At 40.4% G+C, this 24,857-nt stretch overlaps 1 protein-coding gene across 3 annotated transcripts; it reads left to right on the top strand.

The window, feature by feature from the left end:
- The first annotated feature begins 383 nt into the window (after positions 1–383).
- LOC110535733 (formin-binding protein 1) lies at positions 384–24,776 on the top strand. Of its 3 annotated transcripts, XM_021620943.3 has the most exons (18): positions 384–712; positions 1,900–2,015; positions 3,978–4,034; positions 4,970–5,117; positions 6,399–6,461; positions 6,559–6,663; positions 9,206–9,220; positions 12,942–13,070; positions 15,147–15,293; positions 16,701–16,886; positions 17,409–17,591; positions 18,006–18,020; positions 18,314–18,423; positions 18,564–18,696; positions 18,946–19,073; positions 19,440–19,576; positions 21,497–21,655; positions 22,940–24,776. In XM_021620943.3, exons 1-18 carry the CDS (start codon positions 638–640, stop codon positions 22,945–22,947), a joined length of 1,914 nt encoding a protein of 637 aa, XP_021476618.3. In that variant the 5' UTR covers positions 384–637; the 3' UTR covers positions 22,948–24,776. The 3 variants fall into 3 exon arrangements, with proteins under 3 accessions (XP_021476618.3, XP_021476617.3, XP_021476619.3); XM_021620942.3 differs by lacking the exon at positions 22,940–24,776 and having other exon boundaries at positions 21,497–21,774; XM_021620944.3 differs by lacking the exons at positions 9,206–9,220; positions 22,940–24,776 and having other exon boundaries at positions 21,497–21,774.
- The last annotated feature ends 81 nt before the right edge of the window (positions 24,777–24,857 follow it).

The following is a 24,857-nucleotide window of genomic DNA, read 5'->3' as shown; positions in this document are numbered from 1 at the left end:
AAAAAGCTGTTATCAACCTTATTCAGATAAAATGATTACCTTATCCATTCAACAGTTTTATTACATTATCCAAGTGATTCATCACATTATCCAGTTTTATTACATTACCCTATCAAATAAAACCACGGTAAGTTATTACAGTATCCATTGTTATTACGTTGTTATAGCCTACCAGTTGAAGGGCTACTGCATAGATATGTTGGCCTTATGACATGTTTGTTATTTATAATTATGTTCTACTGTATTTAGTTATGTCGTCTACAATTTACAAAGATGCAACTTTTGGCGTGCCTTACTGGAATTGAACCCGTAATAGTTCCACGTATACACGTACTGTTCAAAAACATATCCACCGTTTTGAGTATCACAAAGCCTATCATTTCATTGTCCATCACAGCAAGCGCTCCAGACTCTACCCGTGAGCAGAGGCTCTAGCAGAGATTTCTATGTGAAGCACGCTGTCATCGGGCTAGGCGGGTGGATGCCCCACATGTAGGAGCAGCAATCAACCCAATATCTGAGGACAAAACACCGTTTGTTATGAGTGAATGCGTCGGTGAAAAGCTACACAAACATTGTGGGATCTTATGACATACGCTGGTACTCAGATACAGGCCTGAATAATATAATTGGACGCATGCATAGAAATCGTGGATCATTTGGAAGAAATTGCACTGAAACGATGAGTTGCAGATGGGGGACAGAGCTGTGGGTAAGTAGAACCGCGGAAGCACGACCGAGTGATAGCGGCGCAAATATATTAGTAATGAAACATGTTTTAACTATTGCTTTAATTTGATGGACAACCTTTGATCTGTTCCGATACAAACGACAAGTGGATGGCATTGTCTTGCAAAAAGGTAGCGAGCTTAAAGCTCCTGCTGCCATGATGCTTCTCTGCGCGTGCATGCAGCCTTTATTATCGGAGGCATAGTGGCCGATTCTATACTGGGTCGCCTAGACGACACGGTCGGCTAACCCATCTGTTTTACAGTCACTAATTAATATAGCCTACTTTTGTTTTTAACATCAAGATCTATCCCGCCATACAGCCTACGTTAGAAGCAATAGGCTAGTTGTTTTCAATATCCTACCCCATTAGCCTATTACAATCACTAAGCCATTGCAAATGGGGTCCATCCTGTGCACGTACAGCTACACAGCGACTCTAGTAACGTTTAATTTGAAGCATTGCCCCCGAGAGCGGTGTTGTAGGCTACGCATTTGGGAATGGGTTTCCTCCGTTGTCTGCCTTAATTGACATTATAGCTGAAATAGCTATTAAAAGCAAGAACAATGACGAACAGGGCCAGCAGGTTGAACGGATCCTCACACTACGTTTTTTTCCGCACATAGAAGGGCCTATTGCAAATATCAGAGTGACGTCTAAAATAATGCATTAAATATGCGTAACGTCATGGAATTAGTTTTTATTTGGAAATGGAAACAATGCCTACAGGTGTGCACAAATAGGCTATGCATTGCAGAGATGCAAACGTAACCCGCCACTACATATGTTAATTTGAGTTCACAACATATACTATTACACCTCACCAACTGAATGCCAATAGTCTTATTATATTCCCAATTTGCCTCCTGTAGTTTAGGTTGTAGGCCTACATAAAATGTGCAGAAGTGTTAGCCCACTGTTGCAACAGACATACTGTTTCAACAAAAGACTGTTCTAGACTCTATCCCTCTCTAATTGAACCATAATAGCTAATTTCTATACATTTTTCATAAACATTGCCTCTTGGCTGCAAAATAAATTAGGAAGAAAATACACATCAGAGGTGGTGTAACCTGGTCTAGTTACTGGTGAGTTTGGGAATTAAATTGAGGATATGGCTTTGTTTTAATCATGTATTCTTATTTTATTCTTAATCTCTTTTCTTATAGGACCAGTTTGACAACTTGGAAAAGCACACCCACTGGGGCATTGAGTTTGTGGAGAGGTATACAAAGTTTGTTAAGGAGAGATCTGAAATTGAAATCAGCTATGCAAAACAAATCAGGTAAGGCTGGGAAAATAGTATCCTCTTCACTTCCCATTTTGATATTGTCATGTCTCTCATGGCTGCGGCGTTGCAGTAGGAGAAGCCTACAGTACGACTAAAACATACGTTTCGGTATGTTTTGTCGATTTCAGTAACTTTGATAAAAGACTACAGAGCCTGCATCACCAATGTCATCCAAGTCATGCCACACTCAAGTGCAACGCATGTCATAAGGTGATGCTCACAAGTGACAAAATGATCTCTGGTATCCACATTTTCATATACATTTCAGACATGCATACACCAGAGCAAGAGGGTCCAGTGGTACATGTGTCAGCTGTCTCTCTAGTGTATCACTGCACCGTCTTGTTCAGGTGGTTGTCGTAATTAAAGAGAATGCCTTCTCAATAACCCCCGGGTTAAACAAAGGTAAAACAAAATATTTAAAGAAATGTAATGTATGAATTTCAGCCCACTTCAAAGCAAACTTCTAAATTCGGAGGTGAATGTAACCAGGCCTACCCAAAGGTGGTGGTTTATGTAGCAAGTAGCAACAAAATGAAGTAGATTAATACAGATACATACAGGCCTTCAACTACGTGCAACCGGAAGTGTAAGCCGGGTAGGCAACGCATTACCATGGTTACTAGGTTATCCACAGCAATGACCCACATTCGTTTTCTTCCAATGGTCTTGGGAGCTTCCCACTGTATAATATGGGGTTATTGCCAGACAGTGATAGTCTCTGACAGAGCAGTCCCCGGGGACAGTGGATGAGTTGGATCACTGTCTGCCGTGCACTCACCAAGGAATACACAGCAGCAAATCCCTGCATGCATAATCATCAACCTTGTTTCTGGAGATCATATCAAGAGGTTTTCTGCCTCAGCAATAGTGCAGCGATCAGCTCTGGACTGGATTATTCATTGGGTGTGTTTTGTTCTCCAGCCAGTATCATTGATAATGGCACCATTTTAAGTTGCATGTGAAGTGTTTTGTTAAATTGTGTTTTTTTTTTCATCACCAACCATAATAGATTTAATTTCTCTACATATGTTAGTTGATAGTACAGTTGATGTAGTATATTGATTAAGGCAACCGTAGACTAAACAAACCAGACTATGGAACGCACAGATTGGACACTGAATGGAGGAATTAAGCCTTCCAAATGATGCAAAAAGCCCCAAAAGACAAGCAGGTGCTTAAAAAGACTAGAGCAAAAAGACAGCTAGGGACTTGTTAGTCATTTTATTTTCAAAGTGTTAACATGAATCTGGGCGTATGGGATTTGTGCCATGCGCTGTGGTGTCAGGATCCAGATTTGTCATGTGGCTGCAAGCAGACAAAAAGAGGCGGCTGGCGCGGCTGGCAATCTGCCTAGCAACACATCAGAATAGATGGTGTGGATCAGAGCACAGGGGGTGGAGGCTACCAGTGGAGGCTACCAGTCAGAGGGGGAGATTGTTTTTACCGCTGTGTCATTATTCTAGCCTCAGTTTCTGCTCACGATAGTCCGCTCAGAGGCTGTATAATTACAAATGTAATATTTATCGTTTTTTCTTTCATAAGCGTCATTGTACAGCTAGTATGATGATATTTCAAAGGGGAATCTTGCCGTTATGCTTTCATAGTAAGTGTAGGTTCTATCTCCAGTTGGCTGAATCATCCTGAGTTTTACATTACAGCTAAGGGATGACTTCCTGATACTGCCCCGCTAATGCTGCTCTTTCTTGTCAAATCACTCTGTTGTTTTTAGAGATGTGTACATATGAGGCTCAGATGCAGAGGTACACAGAAGAGTATCCGTCAATCAGCTTGTACTTTTGATACCCTGTCACTGGGCGTCCCTTTCCCATGAGTACACAAACATACAATATTTGTGTTTACACATCTCCCTCTGTATTTCTCCACAGTCTCTGATTTACAGTGTACTGTATGTTTTCCACGCCTGTACTGAAATTTGTTCCCATTCCCTAACAGAAACCTCTCTAAAAAATATCAGCCTAAGAAAAACTCAAGAGAGGAAGACGAATACAAGTGAGTGAAATGCATCAAGGATTAATGTTCACAGTATCAGGTTGACCGTGCACATGAATGTGGCTATTATTTTTGTGATGATTGTACAGTCATGTAATTCATATACCATCTCCACTCATTACCGGCTGTTAGTGGGTAAAAATAGCTGTTTTAGATTAACAAGGCTGCACTTTCATGGCTTGCAGCGAAACACTCCATTTCTGCCTGGAGAACACTGTGTAGCTAAAGCCAAGGGTTTTTCCACAAGGATTGTCTTTTCATCAAGATGTTATCCTTCATAATATGTGCAAAGCAGTTGGACAGTTCCAAGACACATGAACAGAGTGACATTTTGAAAGAAAATTTGAGACTTTTCTTAAGGCAGTGGAGGAAGCCTTTGAAGGAAGTACTGCCGGATGAGGGCTTTATCTGTGTCTTATTTCCCCTCTTAGTCACGAAATCACAAAAATCAAATTCTATGCATGTCCTATCATTTAAAGACACTGTCGAAGTGGTCAGTAAATTATATAATTTGAATATTCACGGCAATATTCTCTCTTGATAAAGAAAGAGAACATAATAGTACCTATTAATTACTTCCTATGATAATAAATATGATGCAAACATTCCTTACGATCGCCAGTAACAGTATTACATTAATATTTCTCAGGATGCATAGTAAAAAGCAGTTGTTTTTGTAAAAAAAATTATTTTATTTAACTAGGCAAGTCAGTTTAGAACAAATTGTTATTTACAATGACAGCCTACCGGGGAACAGTGGGTTAACTGCCTAGTTCAGGGGCAGAACGACAGATTTTTACCTTGTCAGCACCTTTCGGTTACTGGCCCAACGCTCTAACCACTAGGCTACCTGCAGTTGTGATTAGAGTAATTAAATGTGAAATAAGTGATTGTTTTTAAACACGTTTTGTGGTCACCTCTCGTCTTGTTATCAGGTATACATCCTGTCGGGCCTTCCTGATGACCCTGAATGAGCTGAACGACTATGCCGGACAACACGAGGTCATCGCTGAGAATCTCACCACTCATATCATCTGTGAGCTGACACGCTATATCCAGGAGCTGAAAGCAGAGAGGAAATCGGTAAAAAAAAAATCCCCTTTCCTGCGCATCGCTCACTTAGTCATGAATTGTACTCTCCCGGATCATGCTCATTGGCGGCTCAAAACTATTTTGAGGCTAGAATACGCAGAGATTATTGATATCACATGATCTGAGCCAAACCAGCCAATCCCTGGTCAACCAGTGGCGGCTCGATGCTTCCAAAAAAAAATGTTTTAAATTTTTTTTTTATCCCCACTCCCAAAAATCAAATCAGCAAATGCAATTGCTGGAACAGATGCAAATATGTCATTGGTGATTGTCATTACTCGGTACCACACAGCCAGGGATCAAGCTGAGAATCTGTTATGATGTTGCTCACAATTGTATGCCGCCACATCCAATACATCCCAGGGATGGAACTGGGTCAAGTATCCAGGTCAATGGATTGGGAACATGTTGACCCTACTCCCCCCACCAATCCATAGTAGCCTCAACCAGGTCTCTGTCTGGAGCTGGTGGCTGGAACTAATATGATGGGGGGGTGGAATGTACAACAGCTCTCTCTCTCCCCCCCCCCCCCCTCCCCACCCCACCACACACACACACATAGTTTTGTAAGGCGTTGGTTGTGGCCTTTTGTCTGACAGCATGTCTTTGACGATGGCTCAGCTCAGTGCGAGAAGAGTTAATACCTCTTACTTTTATAAAAATAAAAAAAATCTGGACTGCCGTTCATGTCGGATTGTTTTTATTTTCTAACGTGTAGTAAAGGTAGCTTTCATCGATAGCTCACTCCAATGTATGCTTTTTCATTCATTCAATTCCCAACCAGAACATGGTGTAAGTTAAATGAGGTCATGCAACCAGGCATTGAACATAAGCTTTGTACATCACATTAACACATTAATATTTACTGCTCCTATATTTTGAATTGAACTTAAAACAAAAGCAGAAGTGCCTTTGAGTCTTCATCTGTGAATTCCCTTGAAAGTCATATTATACGCTGTGAGCAGCATTGAATCAGTCAAGAATATGCACATCATCAAGTCACAAGTTAGTTTAGTTTTGGCTCAGTAGTTTCACTTCAATGCAAAGGCTAAGTAGTGGATTTTATGCCTTTTTTTGTTGTGGACATTGTGTGTTTTGTCTAGCTTTATTATTCATCATAAGGAGTATCGTAAGAGCTGCCGTAAGAGATTTACAAGTCCCTTGACTGTCTAGTTATGGATACTAAATTGCTCAAGAGGTCAAACCAGAAATGATTCTACTACTGTTTTAAGTGTTTTAACTTATTTTCTGATGTGTTTTTTTTTTACCCAGCATTTCCATGATGGCCGCAGAGCTCAGCAACACATTGAGAATTCTTGGAAACAACTGGAATCCGTAAGTGTCCTCCTGATGAGTAGGTTTGAGTAATTGAATAGATGAACGATATGCGACTGAACCATTCCAACTTGACTTGTGAATTGCCTCTCCTCAGAGTAAACGGAGATTTGAGAGAGACTGCAAGGAGGCGGACCGAGCCCAGCAGTACTTTGACAAGATTGATGCTGACATCAATGTGACCAAAGCAGACGTCGAAAAAGTAAGTTATTGACTGACAATGGGTAGCAGTGTGTGTGGGTGCGTGTGTGTGTGCGTGGGTGGGTGACTGCGAATGCCTTGCCTGTCTCTGTGTGTCTGTGCGTGTGCGTGTAAAATTGCAGCTACTCTTAGTCACCACTCACCCACTCATTAAGCTGTAAGCATGGTTTGCGTGGCAACAGCTTCACTGACAAGAGAGTGCTGTGGCCCTGTTGGAAGTTGGTTTGGATCCAAATATGAATCACTGCTGGTAGACAGTGGTACAGTGCTTCATGGAGCTCCAGCTATGGGCTTTTCTCATTGTTCCCTCTAAATGTAATGCCTCAGATGGTAACCAAGCTGTGTTACTGTGCTAGTGTACTGCTGATTCCAAAAACTGTACTATTATTTCAGTATTGATTGCAAAAAACAGTGATAGTACTTTGACATGTTTATCAGGTATCCGATCTGTCCAATGTACTGTAGAAACAAAGGTAACTCAATGTACAGTAGTGTCAACATGCAACATCCCACCCCAAGAATCTCATGAAGCTAATAATGAACTAAAATAAACAAAATCAAATAACCAAACTCTGGTTGTTTTGGACCCTAACTAAAAAAAATTGTCATTAAATAGAAAGTGACATATCATTTGAAAGCTACAGCCTTTGTCTGTTTGTAAATAAAACTCAAATCTTACTGCTGACAATGTCATAAGAATCCCCCCCCCCCACCACCACCCCTCCATAAAGGGCATAAACAATGCGGTATGGTCATATTCATAGAGTATGCAATGTAGGTCAAGTCACCAAAAATGCAAACATGTAATATGCCTGGAAAGAATACACCCTGATGGTCATTGTACAGCAATGAATTTCCTTGTCGAGCCACTTTACCTTGTACGCATCCTCCACATGGGCCGTGGATCTACTCGTTTACAATAGGAAAAGTGAATGGGAAAAGAAGTTGGAAATGTCCTCAACTGTCTGTGTCTTGTTTAAAAAATCTCGGTAACTTGAAAGCCATGATTGCGAGGGTAATTTTAAGATGTCAGGCTTGAAAATCCGTTCAGCGATTCTACCCCAAACCAGACCAAGCGACGTCTTGTGATCTCCTAATGCTATCTAGTAGATGAACTGGCAATCAGAAAGGGGATTTACACCAGTGGATAGGTAGAGACTTCAACTTTCTCCTCATACAGTGCATTAGAAAAGTATTCAGATCCCTTGACGTTTTCCACATTTTGTTACGGTAGAGTCTTATTCTAAAATGGATTCAATTGTTTTTCCCTCATCAATCTCCCCACATTACCCCATGATTACAAAGAAAAACTAGTTTTTATTAAAAAAAATGCAAATGTATAAAAAAAAATATATAAAAAAAAATAACATTTACATAAGTATTCAGACCCTGTACTCAGTACTTTGTTTAAGCACCTTTGGCAGCGATTACAGCCTTGAGTGTTCTTGGGTATGACGCTACAAGCCTGGCACACCTGTATTTGGGGAGTTTCTCCAATTCTTCTCTGCAGATCCTCTCAAGCTCTGTCAGGTTAGATGGGGAGCTTCGCTGCACAGCTATTTTCAGGTCTCTCCAGAGATGTTCGATGGGGTTCAAGTCCGGGCTCTGGCTGGGCCACTCAAGGACATTCAGAGACTTGTCCCAAAGCCACTCCTGCGTTGTCTTGGCTGTGTGCTTAGGGTTGTTGTCCTGTTGGAAGGTGAACTTTTTCCCCAGTCTGAGGTCCTGAGCGCTCCGGAGCAGGTTTTCATCAAGAATCTCTCTGTACTTTGCGCCGCTCATCTTTACCTCGATTCTGACTAGTCTCCCAGTCCCTGCCACTGAAAAACATCCCCACATCATAATGCTGCCACCACCATGCTTCAGGGGTGGTGCCAGGTTTCCTCCAGACTTGACACTTAGCATTCAGGCCAAAGAGTTCAATCTTGATTTCATCAGACCAGATAATCTTGTTTCTCATGGTCTGAGAGTCCTTTAGGTTCCTTTTGGCAAACTCCAAGCGGGCTGTCATGTGCCATTTACTGAGGAGGGGATTCTGTCTGGCCACTCTACCATAAAAGCATGATTGGTGGAGTGCTGCAGCGATGGTTGTCCTTCTGGAAGGTTCTCCCATCTCCACAGAGAAACACTGGAGCGCTGTCAGAGGAGATGGGAGGAGCTCTATCAGAGTGAAAGGGTCTGAATACTTATGTAAATGTCGTATTTCAGTTTGACATTTTTAATACATTTGCACACATTTCTAAACCTGTTTTTGCTTTGTCATTATGGGGTATTATTTGTAGATTAATGAGTTAAAAATTGTCTTTAATCAATTTTAGAATAAGGCTGTAAAGTAACAAAATCTGTAAAAATCTGTAAATTATTTCCGAATGCACTGTAACCACTATGTTCCTTACAGTTCAAGCCTTTTTGCAGTCTAGTAATTTATTCAGTACATAAATAATAATTTTAAAAAAATACTTTCACATAATTAGAAGGTCTAAAACCTGTCTGTAGTGCTCTGAAACTAACTCAGTGTTTTTGTTTTCTAACATGTCTTAAAGCGGTGCTCTCTCAAGGTAGGTTTACGAGGTCTGTGAGGATCTGTCTCTGTGTTCAATGTATACCCATAGACATAACATTGTCTGTTTCACTCGGAGCATCATTTCAAATTAAGATCTCCAAAGATCTTCTAAGGCTTGTTATGGTTTGGAATGGGTATTTACAGTAAGAAACTGCTGGGGTCGGTTAGTGTGTACAGGATTTCAAATGATAATTGAGTGAAGACACATCTAAACATATTCATATGCAGTACCAGTCAAAGGTTTGGACACAATGGTTTTTCTTTATTTTTATGTTTTATTTAATCCCCAGTTTACAATTGGCTCATTCTTCCCCCTCCTCTCCCTGTAACTATTCCCCAGGTCGTTGCTGCAAATGAGAATGTGTTCTCAGTCAACTTACCTTGTAAAATAACGGATAAATAAATCATTGTCTACATTGTATAATAATAGTGAAGACATAAACTATATAATAACACATATGGAATCATGTAGTAACCAAAACATTGGGAAAATAATGGAAATATATATTTGAGATTTTGCAAAGTAGCCACCCTTAGCCTTGATGACAGCTTTGCACAATCTTGGCATTTTCTCAAGCAACTTCATGAGGTAGTCACCTGGAATGCATTTTTATTAACAGGTGTACCTTGTTAAAAATTAATTTGAGGAATTTCTTTCCTTCGTAATGAGTTTGAGCCAATCAGTTGGGTTGTGACAAGGTAGCGGTGGTATACAGAAGATAGCCCTATTTGGTAAAAGACCAAGTCCATATTATGGCAAGAACAGCTCAAATAAGCAAAGAGAAATGACAGTCCATCATTACTTTAAGACATGAAGGTCAGTCCATCTGGAAAATTTCAAGAACTTTTAAAGCTTCTTCAAGTGCAGTCGCAAAAACCATAAAGCGCTATGATGAAACTGGCTCTCATGAGGACCACTACAGGAATGGAAGACCCAGAGTTCAAGTAACAGCCACATCTCAACATCAACTCTTCAGAGGAGACTACGTGAATCAGGCCTTCATGGTCGATTCACTAGTAAGAAGAAGAAAATTGCTTGGGTCAAGCAACACGAGCAATGGACATTAGACCGGTGGAAATCTGTCCTTTGGTCCAAATTAGAGATTTTTGGTTCCAACCGCCATGTCTTTGTGAGATGCAGAGTAGGTTAATGGATGATCTCCGGATGTGTGGTTCCGACTGTGAAGGATGGAGGAGGAGGTGTGATGGTGTGTGGCTGCTTTGCTGGTGACACTGTCTGTGATCTATTTAGAATTCAAGGCACATTTAACCAGCATGGCTGCAACAGCATTCTGCAGCGATATGCCATCCAATCTGGTTTGCGCTTAGTGGGACTATCATTTGTTTGTCAACAGGACAATGACACAACACACCTCCATGCTGTTTAAGGGATATTTAAACAAGAGGGAGAGTGATGGCTTGGCCTCCACAATCAACCGACGTCAACCCAATTGAGATGGTTTGGGATGAGTCGGACCGCAGAGTGATGGAAAAGCAGCCAACAAGTGCTCAGCATATGTGGGAACTCCTTCAATACTTTTGGAAAAGCATTCCAGGTGAAGCTGGTTGAGAGAATGCCAAGAGTGTGCCAAGCTGTCATCAAGACAAAGGGGGCTACTTTGAAGAATCTAAAATCTGTATTTATTTGTTTAACACTTTTTGGTTATTACTTGATGCCATATGTGTTATTTCATAGTTTTGATGTCTTCACTCTTATTTTACAATGTAGAAAATAGTCAAAATAAAGAAAAACCCTTGAATGAGTAGGTGTGTCCCAACTTTTGACTCGTATTGTATACAGTGCTGTGAAAAAGTATCTGCTCACTTTCAGATTTTTGTCGAATTTTGCATCTTTTTTTACACTGAATGTTATTAGATTTTCAACCAAATCCTAATATTAGATAAAGGGAACCTGAGTCAATAAATACCACAACATTTGGATACTTATTTCATTTATTTAATAAACAATGCCCCTGTGTGATAAAGTAATTGTACCCTTATACTCAATAACTGGTTTTAACACCTTTTAGCTACAATGACTGCAACCAAACACTTTTATGTAGTTGTTAAAGAGTCTCTCACGTCGCTGCGGATTAATTTTCTTCCATGCAGTTCTGCTTTAACTCAGCAACATTTGTGGGATTTTGAGCCTGAACCGCTCGTTTCAGGCCCTGTCACAATATCTTAGTAAGGTTTAGGTCTGGACTTTGAGTAGGCCTTTCCAAAACATTAAATGTGTTGCTTTTCAGCCATTCTGATGTAGACTTGCTTGTGTGTTTTGGATCAGTGGGGAAAACCAAACACTGAACTCCACGGAAAGAATCTCATACCGACAGCCAAGCATGGTGGTGGTAGTATGATGCTTTGGGGATGCTTTCCTGCCTCAGGACCAGGATGACTTGCCATCATTGAAGGAGCCATGAATTCTGCTCCGTATCAGAGAATTCTAAAGGAGAACGTCAGGCCATCCGTCTGTGAGCTTGAAGCGCAGCTGGGTCATGCAGCAAGACAATGATCCAAAACACACAAGCAAGTCTACGTCAGAATGGCTTGAAAGCAACACATTCTAATTTTTAGAATGGCATTGTAACAGGACCTCAAACAAGCAGTTCATGCTTGAAAACCTTCAAATGTCGCTGAGTTAAAGCAGTTCTGCATGGAAGAGTGGGCCAAAATTCCTCCAAAGAGACGTAAGAAGCTGATCATGAAATACAGGAAGCATTTGGTTGCAGTTGTTGCAGCTAAAGGTGGTTATTGAGTGTAAGGGGGCAAAAATAGACAAAATCAGAAAGGAGGCAAATACTTTTTCATGGCGCTGCACACAAATAACAAATATAGACACAAATAAAATGCATAATTGCTGAGATTGTAATCTCTCGTGGACAGATATATACGTAAATATAACTGATACCCTAGAATCTGTCTGGAAGGAGTGGGATGGGTGAGATAACGAGCAGCAGTAGTTCCAGTGTTTGTGTTTTTCATCACAGGTTATTTGCACACATCGCGATTTCAACTGTGTTATCATCTTTGGAATTTTGGAAGAGGAGGGCACATTCGGGCCCCGTAACTTGCAAAGAGAGCAAATGGAGCTCTTCATTATGGTTCCCTTCCTCGTTCTAGCATCTCTTCATCTCTTCTCTTAACATGTGTGGAACCAGAATTTCTTCGAGCAGCTGACCAATTACATTATATTTTAGTTCAGGGTTAACCAAGATTATTAAGATTGCAACGAATACTGTTAGGCATACAAAATGTTACCCTTCAGTTTTGTTTGTTTACTTTGAGTCTTGTGTTATGAAGAGTCTTCAACTGTCTGCTGAAGCAGCACCTAGATCTTGTCCTGTCAGTGTACAGTGTGTCTCAGTGCTCATACTGTATGTTTGTGGGTTATGTGCATGCAAAATGAGCCCTTTTGTGTTTTTCTTTTGTTCTTGTTGTTGTTTGTTATGGTCAATGTTTCCATCATTTTGTCATTGTAAACATTCAATATGGATTGAGGTGTCCCACTACTTGACACTAACCAATACTTTTGACTTCCCCCACCCCCAAAACATTTATTTGTTATAGTTTTGTGAGGAATCATCCGGATGTTGTTATGCGTGTTAACACGAAATGTGCTTTGTTAGAGTTCTGTTGATCTTTGCAGGGTTTACAGTCCCACTTGTTGGTGTGTGAATCGTTAATCCATCTCTGAACCTCTTCTCTGTATACAGGCCAGACAGCAGGCCCAGTTGAAACACCAAGTGGCAGAGGACAGCAAGAATGAATACCTCACCTACCTGCAGAAGTTTAACAAGGAGCAGAATGAACATTATTATAGCCTTATACCTCACATCTTTCAGGTATTTAACCTCACAGTACTAATTGATTGGTTTTATATACAGTGCCTTCAAAAAGTATTCACACCCCTTGACTTTTTCCACATTTTGTTGTGTTACAGCCTGAATTTAAAATGGATAAAAATGTCAATTTTGTGTCACTGATCTACACACAACACCCCATAATATCAAAGTAGAATTTCTGAAATTCATAAAGAAATTAAAAGCTGAAATGTCTTGAGTCAATAAGTATTCAACCACTTTGTTATGGCAAGCCTAAATAAGTTCAGGAGTAAAAATTAGCTTAACAAATCACATCATAAGTTGCATGGACTCATTCCGTTTAAAAAAAATAGTGGTTAACATGATTTTGAATGACTACCCCATCCCTGTACCCCACATGTACAATTATCTGTAAGGTCCCTGAATCGAGTAGTGAAATTCAAGCACAGATGCAGTTTTTTTTATGTATCACAGAAAAAGTGTAGCGATTGGTAGATCCTAACTCAGTTGTCAAAGAGGAAGGAAACCGCTCATGGATTTCACCATGAGGACAATTGTGATTTTAAAACAGTTACAGAGTTTAATGGTTGTGATATGAGAACTGAGGATAAATAAACAACAGTGTAGTTACTCCGCAATACTAACTTACATGACAGAGTGGAAAGAAGGAAACCTGTACAGAATAAAAGTTTTCCTAAACATGCATCCTGTTTGCAACAATGCACTTATGTAATAATGCAAAAAATGTGTTGAATACAAAGTGTTATGTTTGGGCAAATCCGACACATCACAACATTGCCTACCACTCTTCATATTTTCAAGCATGGTGGGGCTGCATCATGTTATTGGTATACTTGTCATCAGAAAGGACTATAGAGTTTTTAGGATAGAAATAAACTGAATACATCTATAAGCACAGGCAAAATCCTTGTGGAAAACCTGGCCCAGACACTGGGAGACAAATTCACTTTTCAGCAGGACAATAATCTAATACACAAGGTCAAATCTATACTGAAGTTGCATACCAAAACAACATTTAATCTTCGTGAGTGGCCTAGTTACAGTTTCAACATAAATTGACTTGAACATTTATGGCAAGACTTGAAGATGGCTGTCTAGCAATGATTGACAACCAACTTCACAAGCTTGAAGACATTTTAAAAGAATATTGGCAAATATACACTGAACAAAAATGTAAACGCAACATGTAAATCAGGGATGCACGATACATCAGTAAGCATATCGGAATCGGACGATATTAGCGAAAAATGACAACATATCGGCCCATGTCTAGTTTAACGCCGATGTGCCAAACCGAAGTCAAAGCTGAGGTGCATATCTATATAAACGTAGGTAAATGAAATATAGCACAACACAGAACAAAAGCCGAATAATACCAAGCATGCCAACAACTTAACAAGTTCAAGTCGAGCAGTCATTTGAAAGAGTAAGAACATATCAGCGAGACAACTCAAAGGCGACATCCATTAACGCCAAGATAATGGAATTCAATCAACCATTCTCTGTCGTGGATGACGTTGGCTTTTGCTAACTGATTTCCTTTTATGAACTGTAACTCAGTAAAATCTTTGAAATGGTTGCATGTTGCATTTATATTTTTGTTCAGTTTAGTACAGTCCAGGTGTGCAAAGCTCTTAGAGACGTACCCAAAATGACTCACAGCTGTAATCGCAGTCAAATGTGATTCTATCATGTAACGACTCAGGGGTGTGAATATCTAAATGACATATTTCTGTATTTCATTTTAAATCAATTTGGAAAAAATTCTAAAAACATGTTTGCACTTTGTCGTTATGGGGTATTGTGTGTAGATTAGTGAGAAAAATATATTTAATCAATTTTGAATTCAGGCATTAACACAACAAAATGTGTGATAAGTCCATGGGTATGGATGCTTTCTGAAGGCACTGTAGTTATACAGTAGCACTTGCAGGCACTCAAAGTGCTTCAGGGAGAAAACATTATTTACCAATACTTACATCCACCCTATTTACAATATAACTGATGTGTATGTGATTAGCGACTCATAATTCTATTTGAAGGTACAGTAATCAAACAATGTTTTCTTTGTTGCAGAAAATACAGGAGATGGAGGAGAAAAGGATCGAGAAAGTGGGCGAGTCTATGAAGACTTACGCAGAGGTCAATCGGAAAGTGTTACCTATTGTTAGCAAATGTTTAGATGGCATGACCAATGCAGCAGCATCCATCGAGCCAACAATGGTGAGTAGCCTAGTGCCTGTGCATAACATGGTTCTTGTTATGTACAGTCATTTTACATAGTGACAAACTGTGTGGAACGTGCACAGACAAATCTGTTGCACATTTTTGTGACATTATTTCTATACCAAAGTGTGGAGAGAATGGGATTGCCGTCATCCATTGTTCTATTCGCAGAAGCAGTAAAGGGTTAGCAGCCCATAGGAGGACATAAATTATTCACACCTTCAAAAGGCTTACTTTGGCAGTTTTATTAATGGTCTCCACTTTCACATTAATGAGAATTGTTGCTATGCAAAGTCGCATACAGGTGTCGTTGGGTGTTTTCACCGATAGTGACAGCGGAGTCACCGATAATGATAGTTTTATCCTATACCGCAAAGGAATCAAGATGTTGGGCATTCATTGACATATGCCTTACTGGTGTGAAAAATAAATGCTGTAGTCTGGACTGTATAAAGTGTCTCAGTCTAAGAGTGCTGATGTACAATCAGGTCCCCCTGTCTATTGATTATAACTAAGGTAAAGCTGATCCTAGATCAGCACTCCTACTCTGAGACGCTTTCTGTGGTGGGTTTCAAGAGCCATGCCTTTGCTATAATTGTGTCTTCCTGCGCTTCAAAGGGGAGTTTAGGTCGATTCCACTTCAGAGGGAGCAGAAAAGATTTGTATGTATCACAAACCATTTTTTTGTAAATCATGATGAGTGGGAGTTTTAGGCCTTTTTTAGACCTAAACACAACTTGATACATGCTCTAACATATGGCGAGGGCATGTATGTCTAGATTCTGATAATACACATTTTAACATTAATTTATTAAACGTAAAAATATTAATAGGAATATCTCAAAACTACAACTTTTGATTTTTCTTATTTTTAGACATATTGTTTGCAACAATATACTCTTCAAAACAGATCATAGCCCTCCTTTGGGATTGGACAAATCACCAGCAGAAGGAGTTCCTGTTGAATAAAATAACCTAGACATACTCCTTTAAGAGCACACTAAAAGGAGTATAATGACACCAAGGTGTTGCCTGTATCATGTACACTTCACAGTCTTACAGAAGGCGTGTTTAGGTCTAAAAAGGGCCTAAAATGGCCAATTCCATCATAATGTTGGTTTGTGATGCAAATGTCAAAAGTATTTCAAGTCCCATGAAGTTTCTATGTGAGAATTGCCAGAACAATCTGAGATACCAATAATATTTCCTGCTCCCGCTGGGGTGGAATCGCCCTTTTGCATGTCGCAGTTTTGACATTGGCTTTCGAGAGGAATACTTCCACTTTAAAGTGCTAATTATTTCCTTCTATTTGGTTCAGTTTGGTGCCTTCAAGCTGAAATACATTTGGTGAATATTCATAATATTCCATCTATTATACATGAATGAAATCACTTCCCCCAACAGGATACCAAGCAGGTGGTGGAATCCTTCAAGTCTGGCTTCGAGCCACCTGGCGACGTAGAAGTTGAGGACTATAGTCTCTCTATGAGGCGGACCGTGTCAGAGTCCAGCTATCTGAACTCGCGGGGGGAGGGCAAGCCCAGCCGCAGCAACAGCAGGGGCAAACTATGGCCTTTCAAGAGAAACAAGGTAAGAACAACACCTTCAGTCCACAATACTGCCCTCTACCTACTGTACTGTAATAGGCAGGGCCAAGTTCGGCAGGGGCACCGCGTTGTGGAAGGTTCAGACAGAAATACATGTTGTCGATAGAGCACACGTCTCCCTGACATGAAAAATAAGGAATCCTGTCGGCTCTCTTCATGACATTTCTACCTGAAATGTTCCACAATGTGAACTGAACGGGGCACAGGCATCTGCCTAAACTGGAGAGTGTACATCTTTGTAATATGAAATAAATGCTTGTTTGGAAGCACAATTTATCTAAACGTTCAACTCGTGCTCGAGCAGTGTTCTCTCGTCGTCGCACAATGACATGCTCATACTCTGTACATGCTCTTTTAATCGCTGCTGTCTTAAGTGTTAGTAACCAGATTCTTTCTGTTGTCCTTCGTTTCATTATTATTATTATTTTAAATCATTTTTGTGTGTTCATTTTCCTAATTTTATTTATTGTTTTGTTCCATACCGCTCCATGACCCTTACCCATAGCTCATGTCTTTGTTAGCTTCCCCACGCCAACCACCTCCTCCCCCCCCTACCTCCCCATCACCCGGTGCCGTGCCCAACGGCCCCCAGTCTCCCCAGCAGCCCAAGGAGCCCCTCTCCCACCGCCTCAATGAGTTCATGACCTCCAAACATAAAATGCAATGTTTAAGGAGTCTGACACGCGGGGTAAGTTGATTTTGTACAGGCAGATTGACTCTTAAGACATTGATGTGGTGACTATGGGCTACTGATAGTGGCTCCTGCTATTGCTCATTCCCTTTGAATGGGATCCGTCCGAGCCTACTACCTGCAGACAATAATTAGAAAATTGTGTGTATTCTGGCACTGTGTTCTTTTCCAATCTACGAATGGTGTGTATTCATTTTGTTCATTGTTTAACATTTGTTCATACTGTAGGTGGATAAAATATAATGCTGCCAATGGTGAATGAACTGTTCAGACTGACATGGCATCTATCTTAATATCCACAACCCTTCATTGCTGCTTGTGCTTGTACAGTTTCATACTTCCGTCTCAAAGTTTCAAACATATGTTGACATTGTGTCTTTTTCGTCCCATTGTCTCCCCTCACTTGGAAAGCTTTCTCTCAAGCTGGTAAGCATGACTGGTTTCCTAACTCTTCAGATGGTTGATGACTATATTGTTTTGTAGTGCACACATTACAGGTACAATCTAGATCACTATAGAGGAAAATTGCTCAGATACGCTCAGATCTCATTGTTGATGATAACAATATGAAGTCAATATAAAGACATTAAAAAAACAAACATATATAAAACAATATAAAGTCACTTCTCCATGGTGTTAGGCTTCTTTAATAGGGTTATGTATGTCTGGGTGTTGATTTGTTTGTTTGGTGGTTTGTTTGTTTGTTTGTTTTCCAATAGGGTTCTGGCCCTGAAGATTGTAGTCACCTGCCTCCTGAACAGAGGAGAAAGAAGCTCCAGGCCAAAATCAATGACATCAACAAGGAGCTACAAAAAGAGGTGGATCAGAGGTAGAGTAAATGTGTGAAAGTCCAATTGTGTCTCTATATGAGAAGTTTTAAACTAACCCTGGTCTATTTAAAAACAGATCAACTCTTCAGTATGCCTGTTCATTCTGAATGTGACAAAGCTGTTCCATTTTGTGTTGTAGGGATGCTCTGACTAAAATGAAGGACGTGTACGTAAAGAACCCACACATGGGGGACCCCAACAGCGTGGACCCACGATTAGAGGAGATCGGACAAGATATTGACAAGTTAGAACTGGATTCAAGGAAATATGAAGTAAGTTGAACTGTTACACAAGATTTATGTCAATGCTGGTTAGATATTTCGTGTTTGTCTAGGGGTAGTGCTGCCAACTACAGGCTCCAGACTAAAATCTGGGTTTGAATCCCTTGTCTGACACTTTCACCGCTGTCTTTCCCCTGATCTGTCTCTCTTTCTCATTCCCGATCTCTATCAAAAATATTCCACGAGTTTATGTGGAGATCAAGTATTGTTGAGTCGAAACCTTTTGATGTCTGTCCACAGGCCTGGCTGCTGGAGGTGGAGACAAGGTTAGCAGAAAAGAGTGACCCACACAGACGACAAAGTGGATTGTACGACTCCAACGCTACTACACCTGTCAACAACAACTGTGCACCTGTCAATCGAGAGAGGTAGAACAAATGTGCTCATTCCTATAGCTCAGAATCAGTGGACCAGCAAACTGAAAAACCACAACCAAACCTCGCACTAGCTAGCTAACAATGTGTGTCACAACAGAGAACTATACGATTTGACTGAAACTTCTTTGGGGGCTTGTTGCACATGATTTATTATGCTCTAAATAAAACTAACGAGGACTGTCTATTGACTCAATGTATGCTTTTTAACACAGCTCTAAATGGATTGGTTTATGGATTTGACACACGTCTCACCAGGGCCATATAGGCAACCTTTTACGATATGATATTTGGGTTTGCACATACAATATCCATGTCTTTGTCATGGTCTTTAACTGTTTGTGGTCTTTATGCGGTTAGCCCGGACGGCAGCTATACAGAGGATCATAGCACAGAGCATCACCTCAAATCTCGGAGCACCGACTTTGATGATGACTTTGATGACGAGGACCCACTCCCCACTATCGGAACCTGTAAATCGCTCTACCCTTTCGAAGGTACGCTAATGCCCCCTCTCAAAATACGTGTTGTTGTAAGATTTGGGTTTGTTGTACTGTTCAGAACATATGTCTCACCTGGTTCAAATAACAGGGAAGGGGCTTCTTCCGCCATGTACAGTTCATGTACATTTGGGTTAAAACATTTCCCTGACGGTAAAAAATAAAGTGCTGTAAAGAGTATATGACTCATTGAGGCGTATTCTGAAATTTCACATATGTATGCCATTTACATACAGATGAAGTCAGAAGTTTACATACACTTAGGTTGGAGTCATTAAAACTAGTTTTTCAACCACTACACAAATGTCTTGTTAACAAACTATAATTTTGGCAAGTCGGTTAGGACATCTACTTTGTGCATGACACAAGTCATTTTTCCAACAATTGTTTACAGACAGATTATTTCACTTATAATGCACTGTATCACAAGTCCAGTGGGTCAGAAGTTCACATACACTAAGTTGACTGTGCCTTTCCAACAAGTTGAAAAATGACAGAAAATTATGTCATGGCTTTAGAAGCTTCTGATAGGCTAATTGACATCATTTGAGTCAATTGGAGGTGTACCTGTGGATGTATTTCAAGGCCTACCTTCAAACTCAGGGCCTCTTTTCTTCACATCATGGGAAAATCAAAATAAATCAGCCTTGGGAGCAATTTCCAAATGCCTGAAGTTACCACGTTCATCTTCACCATGGGACCACACAGCCGTCATACCACTCAGGAAGAAGACGGGTTCTGTCTCCTAGAGATGAACGTACTTTTGTGCAAAAAGTGCAACTCAATCCCAGAACAACAACAAAGGGCCTTGTGAAGATGCTGGAGGAAACAGGTACAAAAGTATCTATATCCACAGTAAAATGAGTCCTATATCGACATAACCTGAAAGTCCACTTAGCAAGGAAGAAGCCACTGATCCAAAACCGCCATAAAAAAGCCAGACTACGGATTGCAACTGCACATGGAGACAAAGATTGCACTTTTTGGAGAAATGTCCTCTGGTCTGATGAAACAAAAATAGAACTGTTTGGCCATAATGAAAATCGTTATGTTTGGAGGAAAAAGGGGAAGGCTTGCAAGCCGAAGAACACCATCCCAACCTTGAAGCACGGGGGTGGCAGCATCATGTTGTGGGGGTGCTTTGCTGCAGGAGGGACTGGTGTACTTCACAAAATAGATGGCATCATGAGGGAGAGAAATTATGTGGATATATTGAAGCAACATCTCAAGACATCAAGTTAAAGCTTGGTTGCAAATGGGTCTTCCAAATGGACAATGACCCCAAGCATACTTCCAAAGTTATGGCAAAATGGCGTAAGGACAACAAAATCAAGGTATTGGAGTGGCCATCACAATGCACTGACCTGAATCCTATATACATTTTGTGGGCAGAACTGAAAAAGCGTGTGCGAGCAAGGAGGCCTACCAACCTGACTCAGTTACACCACCTCTGTCAGGAGGAATGGGCCAAAATTCACCCAACTTATTGTGGGAAGCTTGTGGAAGGCTAGCCGAAACATTTGACCCAAGTTACACAATTTAAAGGCAATGCTACAAAATACTAATTCAGTGTATGTAAACTTCTGATCCACTGGGAATGTGATGAAAGAAATAAAAGCTGACATAAATCATTATCTCTACTATTATTCTGATATTTCACATTCTTAAAATAAAGTGGTGACCCTAACTGACCTAAAACAGGGAATTTGTCATTAAATGTCATTAATTATGAAAAACTAAGTTTACATTTATTTAGCTACGGTGTATGTAAACTTCAGACTTCAACTGTAGGTTATTGCTAGATGATTACAAACAAACTTGGTGCAGCATAGGCTTTTTGTGAACGTAATATTTTAACACACTCAACTGTAAAATAACAATGACTTGGCGTTTTACTTTCTTGTCTCTCCTTCTCAGGTCAGAACGAAGGCACCATTTCCATGGCCGAGGGGGAGCTGCTGTATGTCATCGAGGAGGATAAGGGTGACGGGTGGACGCGGGTGCGCAGGAACGAGGATGAAGAGGGATACGTACCCACATCTTACATCAAGGTCTTTTTCGACACAAATGCCAAAGGTGCTATGACATACATATAATTGTCATTTTATGAGATGGGCAATGGGTGGACAAACATATACAAAAATCTCTTTGACATTTCAACCCCCATGAAGTTTCCAAAATATCCCAAGAACAATTTTGGAGACGGAACTCGCAGAACAACGGACTGTATTTACATTTGTACTTGTGCTTTTTACCTTCTACCATCTGGCACCCGTTCAAACTCATTTTGGAGAAGTCTTTGTTTGTGTGTATGAACAGGGTTGGATGTGATAAGTTGTCAGAACCAACTCGACATCGCTGTCGATATCAGCTACACCTTGCTTCTAGCACTAATAGTAATAACCAAATGTCAATTTCTTGATTTATTTGACCAACAAATTTAGATATGTACAGTACGGTTTCTCATATTAGAAAGCATTGCATCTAAACATATCAATTCCTCTTTGGAATAGCTATTATTGCATGCCTAAAGACAGACTCATGGTATGCAGGTTATGCTCTTCCAGCCTCCACTGCGTTGCATGCACAGTACATAGTATATCTGCGCTTGAGCAGCGACCATCATTGCTGTAAGCTTGCGAAGCAGAGAGGCAAACTAAATCAGCTGTTGCATGTGGACATGTTTCAAAGTATCAAAGAGAGGACATGCCTTTTTACAGAGTAAAGCAAAAAAACAATGTGATAGTTAGAAAAGGACACTGCTTGCACGTTGTCTTGATTAGCAATAGTACGACATACGAGTGTATTCCCTTCTACAAGCTGTTGGCCCTCCTCCAAAATCTGACAAAGGGGCTTCATTGAAGCGCCTAAACTACTGAATGTCGCGCTAAGTTTACAGTTGTGTTCTCGAACAGATAGACACTCATTTCATTCTGAGACGCATGGTGATGCACCCGCCATTCCATCATTGGCATGATATTGATTTATTGTTTTATAATGATCAATCTATCCCTGCTTTATTTGATACTGAGTTGTTCTGCATGCTTGAACCAATTGATAAGACAAATTAAGTCAAATCAGATGAGCATAGTATTGTAACCAGGTAGTATTTCTGTTTTGAAAATGATTAACACATGTAACCTCGAGTTTTCTGTCTTTAATTTGCCATTGACGTTCAGAATCACGCTCTCGAGCAGCATAAACTCGACTGTATGCACACGTAATCTGCCAGGATGATTGTCAGAATGTGCAGGAATGTCATGGATTTACTTTCGCTTCTCTTAATGCATCACCACTAACATGTCTTGTGTGATTTTTGTTTGTTTGTTTGCTTTTTTGTTTGCTTTTTTCTTATTGCAGATTCCTAAAAGTCTTTGGCTCGCACAGGGATGGCAGGGCACAGGTCCTTGCGAAAAAGCGCCCTCCTCTTAAAACTGTAGTCAGAGAGACGACAGACTAAAGGGACAAAGTTGCAAGGCAGTCCAATTTGCGACCCAGTACAGAAATCCATTGCGGGTTTCTATTGAATGGATCAAAAACAACACACATTGCGGGGCAACCACCATTTCTAGTCATTTTCCTCTTGATTGTTTCTGCAAGCTTGCTTCTTGTTTTTCTAACTGGAGATAAGTATCATGTTGTGGGCTGCTTGCTGTTCTACTGTACCTTGGCCCCCAGGGGCGGTACTTGTTTCATGGGAGAGGAGTCTGAGACAGCCTTGTTACACATTGGTGGCTATTCTAAAACCTGCATTTCAATCTATCGTCACAACAAACTCTACACCGTAGGAAAACACTTATGGACAATACCGCTACACTTTGGCTGAAATTCCATTGGTTAATTCCCATGGTGAAGGAAAAAAAAGCCATTGTGTCTGCGTCACGAAAAAGCATGTTCAAAGTAATGTCAATCAGACAAAACGGAAGAAAACAAAGCTCATTATAAGGATACATTTTTCTTGGTACTGGAGCAATGTTGCTGCTTCTCCAGTTGGATTCAACACAGTAAACGCCTCACAATTACTGTACACACCCATGTATGTATTTTGGGGTATATAGATTATATACTGATCACACACTGATTGTTGGCTTGAAACACATCTGCACAAATTTGTTGAGCACCAATTTGACTTTTGACTTTTAGTTGAAGTGCATTGTGTAATCACCTGACTGGAGCACTCAGTGCAGGTTTACAGGTTGGCATACAATCTGAACGAAGATCTCACTCCTTTGCTCTCTCCTATTGTCTTGCAATATGCACATGAGTGACAGCTCCTCTCTCTGGCTACACCCCCACACAGGCAGTAGCCATGGTGATTGTCGCACAACTCTCTTTCTCCGTCTCTCACCCTTCTCTCTGTTCTTTTTCTGGCTACTTGTGGTGGAGGTAGCTACTCTTCGGTTGGCGCTGTGTTTCTCTACGCATGCATGCTTGCCCTGTCTTCTTGCCTGTGCCAGTCCTGCGGGGGGGGGGGGGGGGGGTCTCTATTACGTTAACTCATCATTTGTGGTGTGTTATCTTCTTTCCTTCTTACCCTGTGTTTGTGCCTGTGGTTTTGTGATTTTATATTTTGGGGGATATTATTCTTTTGTCAATGCATGACCACTTTGCTTTCCCCTCGAATTCTTGATATGTCCATGCCGTTTCTCTTCCGGAGAGACACTGACAGTTTCATATCTCTCTTCTGTTTTTTTTTTAAACGTTTTAAAGCTTCTTTTAACCGAGGTTAATCTGGGAGCGGTTTCTCTTTACATTAGCTGGTTACCAACTCAAACTGACAAGTTGAAGTATTCGTACGTCCATTGATAAAGAGATGCAGTACATATTAGCGAACTGAAGTCTCAGTGTATTCTGTAAGTATTTTGTGCTTTGAATTCACTGTGTACTGTTCCTTTGAAAACGTACCTGTATACTGTATATAACTGGTGTGAAAGCAAAGTTTGTTTCTTGACCGTTGACAGTAATGATGTAATTATACTCTGGTGTGTGTGATATGTGATAACTATATGCTAAAGCTTGGAATTGTGTCTTCATTTTTCATTTATTTTATAGTAAAATGATGCCTGTTTATTTCTTTTGAGAAGAACAATACCTCTTTGTTACTGTTGGGCTTTGTTTCTCCTGGAAATGTTATCTGAAGTCTAATATACCATGTTGGAGTTTGGAAATAAATTGAAATATGAAGTGGGGGGAAAAAGGGACGTGTTACTGTCGAAAAGCATACAACGGCTGCGGTAGTGATGTTTTGCTGACATACAGTAAGTGACCTGTGAGGTTC

The sequence above is a fragment of the Oncorhynchus mykiss genome, chromosome 11 (genome assembly GCF_057628025.1).
Source record: "Oncorhynchus mykiss isolate SJ-2025 chromosome 11, ASM5762802v1, whole genome shotgun sequence".
NCBI classification, from domain to species: Eukaryota; Metazoa; Chordata; class Actinopteri; order Salmoniformes; family Salmonidae; genus Oncorhynchus; species Oncorhynchus mykiss.
Note: the sequence above shows the minus strand (reverse complement) of the source record. Positions and strands in the feature narration are given on the sequence as shown.